At 40.7% G+C, this 2500-nt stretch overlaps 1 protein-coding gene across 1 annotated transcript in view; it reads left to right on the top strand.

Annotated features, from left to right (window-relative positions):
- The first annotated feature begins 365 nt into the window (after positions 1-365).
- The window catches only part of LOC143025722 (uncharacterized), a 2374-nt gene continuing 239 nt past the window's right edge, over positions 366-2500 (top strand). Inside the window, exons 1-2 of the mRNA XM_076185727.1 lie at positions 366-1100; positions 1314-2212. Of these exons, the coding sequence (XP_076041842.1) occupies positions 1339-2212 (874 nt within the window). The 5' untranslated portion in view covers positions 366-1100; positions 1314-1338. The remainder of the gene's footprint in view (positions 1101-1313; positions 2213-2500) is intronic.

Genomic DNA, 2500 nt, shown 5'->3' on the forward strand with positions numbered 1-2500 from the left:
AGAATGGTTGTATATGGAAGATGTTGTGATACATGAGGTGTAATTTGGGGGGATGGGGGGTGAGGTAGTATGTATGAGCAAATTTTGACGCAGCCCGAAGGGATTTCTCCCCGTCTTCTCCTTTATGCATGGGGGGACGGAGAGGGGGGGTCGCCGATTTAATGAAGCGGCCTTGCTGTGGATGTGCTGTGTCTTGCAACACTGCTTCTGACCCAGGGCAGTGGACAAGGTGCAGGGATGACCCGTCATCCAGGAGGTGCTAAGATGAGAGGGAGGGTGGAGGGGTGTGTTTTGTATTCAGGGATGGAATGGGTGGGAATGATATATTGGTCAACGGCTCGTGGGCGTGTGTAGATACAATCGCATGTACACGTACGTATATGTACACAATTATGTATACATCTTTATTACCTATGTAAACATCCAGTATTATATGTATAAATATAACAAAATTAATTGTAATTATATATATGTGTTCCAAGGACTTTTGTCCAATATAAATTATGTAAACTATTTTGGAACCACCAGTCCGGTTCACTCGCCAAATCGTCGTGACAGGTCACAGGGCGCCGGGGCGGTAGTATTCATTCTGGCTCCCTGTCAAGCAGACCTTGTCTTTTTGTTTTGATATGTGATAGTGTTCAGTGAAATTTAATATATGTTTATTTTCGTAAATATAATTTTTCATTGTTCCTGTCACATATTATGGTGGCAGCGAAATTGTAAAAACTTTGTGAAAGACTATATAGTTTTACGAACAAAAAGACAAATTTGAAAAACTTAAAGGCCGGCCTAGTTCGATGTGCGTGTGTTTTCTGTTTGTCGTGTTTTTCCCTACCTTTTTAATTTCAGGGATACAGTTTTTCAATTAATGTGACAGTCCTTCGTCAACTAAATTAACAGTGGAAAAACTATAAACTTCTAGTCCCTGCAATAGCTGTTAATGGTGAATCCGACGGACAAGCTGCCGGCGACCTGCTCCTGTGTAATAGCCGTAGCTAACAATCTACGCCCCATCGGACCCCCAGTGAATCATCCAGCAGATTCAACACTAGTCACGTCGCCTAGACCACCTAGTAACCTGGATGGTTATCTATAAGGTTCAAACCCATGTGCAAGGTTCCGAGTAGCCTTTCGCTCTAAAAGCTATATTGCTACCTCTTATTTTCCCAACATTCCATGTTAACTCCCTGTAAAATTAATATTGTATTAATAGTACTTAATTGTTCTTTACATTTGATAAACAATTTTCATTTTTACATACAATTTTCTTACGGGTGTGGCTGGTGGCTTAAAAAAATTATTTCTTTTAGACTGTTGTACACAGCGTTCTCCATCATGGCTCAGGCAACACGTTCCAAGGCCAATGAGCCATCTGATTCAACATCTGATTTAACTTCTGATCAACTTGCAACATCCCAGGTAACACAAATACCCGTATTAAATCTCATCCATCAGAAACCTGCCATACAGACTTTCGATGGAAATGATTCTTCTTATACAGCATCTCTCTTTATTCGTATGTGCGAGGATGCTATTATATCATCTAACATTACCACGGATAAGGAACGTATCTCGTTCATACGCTCCCAGATTACCCCCAATTCATTAGCCTCTGAAATGCTGTCAGCTAGCTGTCTCAACCCCATTGAACTTAACCATGATTACAATAAATTCAAAACAAATTTCCTTCAGTTGTATGGGGACACAGGTAGAGAAGAAGGATTTCAATGGTGCTTCAAGCTGGCAGAGCAGCTAACTGTGAGTCACGGAACGTTAAATTTCATGCGCTCACAGGCAAAATCTAGCACCTTTGTTACCGAAGCCATAGCCAGTTTGAAACAATTACAATGGATAGAAAATGACAACATTTCAGTGGCCAGATTTCAACTTGTCTTAGAATATTTATTATTTATGTTATTTCTAACTCCGCACGAGCGTAGAATCGCTTCTTCCTTAGATTATACAAAGGATGAAACTCTCCTTCATTATGCAACAAGGCTTTCTAAGAAATTAAAAGAAATGCCACGTCTTGCTACATTAGCCCAAGTAGTCCACAACCAACAATCTTCTGAAGTACATTCTCTACCTTCACCCCCAAGTTCTAACATGTTTTCAACACACTCTCAGAGTATCTCTTCTTCTGAAGATTCTATCATGTCATGTGCATACTGTCACAAACAAGGACATACTTATAACCGTTGTTTCCTTCGTAAGCGTCATGAACGCCAATCTACAAAATCTACAAATATCGCCGCCAACAAGAACAACAACGACAGAGACGGATTTAAATGCCTCTCGAAAGCAGCAAGTGTCCTAATAATTAAATCGTTAGCCAAAGGGAAAACATGACGCTCATACCTTGGCGGGTTCCCTCTCACTACGAATATAAGAATTGTGATCCGTCTGTAATGCTGTAGTCCTCTGAAGAAGACCAAGTTGGTCGCAACGTTAGGAAAATAAACTCTTCCTAACACATCTTCGTTTGCCCTTCCCCACC

Source organism: Oratosquilla oratoria, chromosome 5 (assembly GCF_046742065.1).
Source record: "Oratosquilla oratoria isolate Oo_2021 chromosome 5, ASM4674206v1, whole genome shotgun sequence".
NCBI classification, from domain to species: domain Eukaryota; kingdom Metazoa; phylum Arthropoda; class Malacostraca; order Stomatopoda; family Squillidae; genus Oratosquilla; species Oratosquilla oratoria.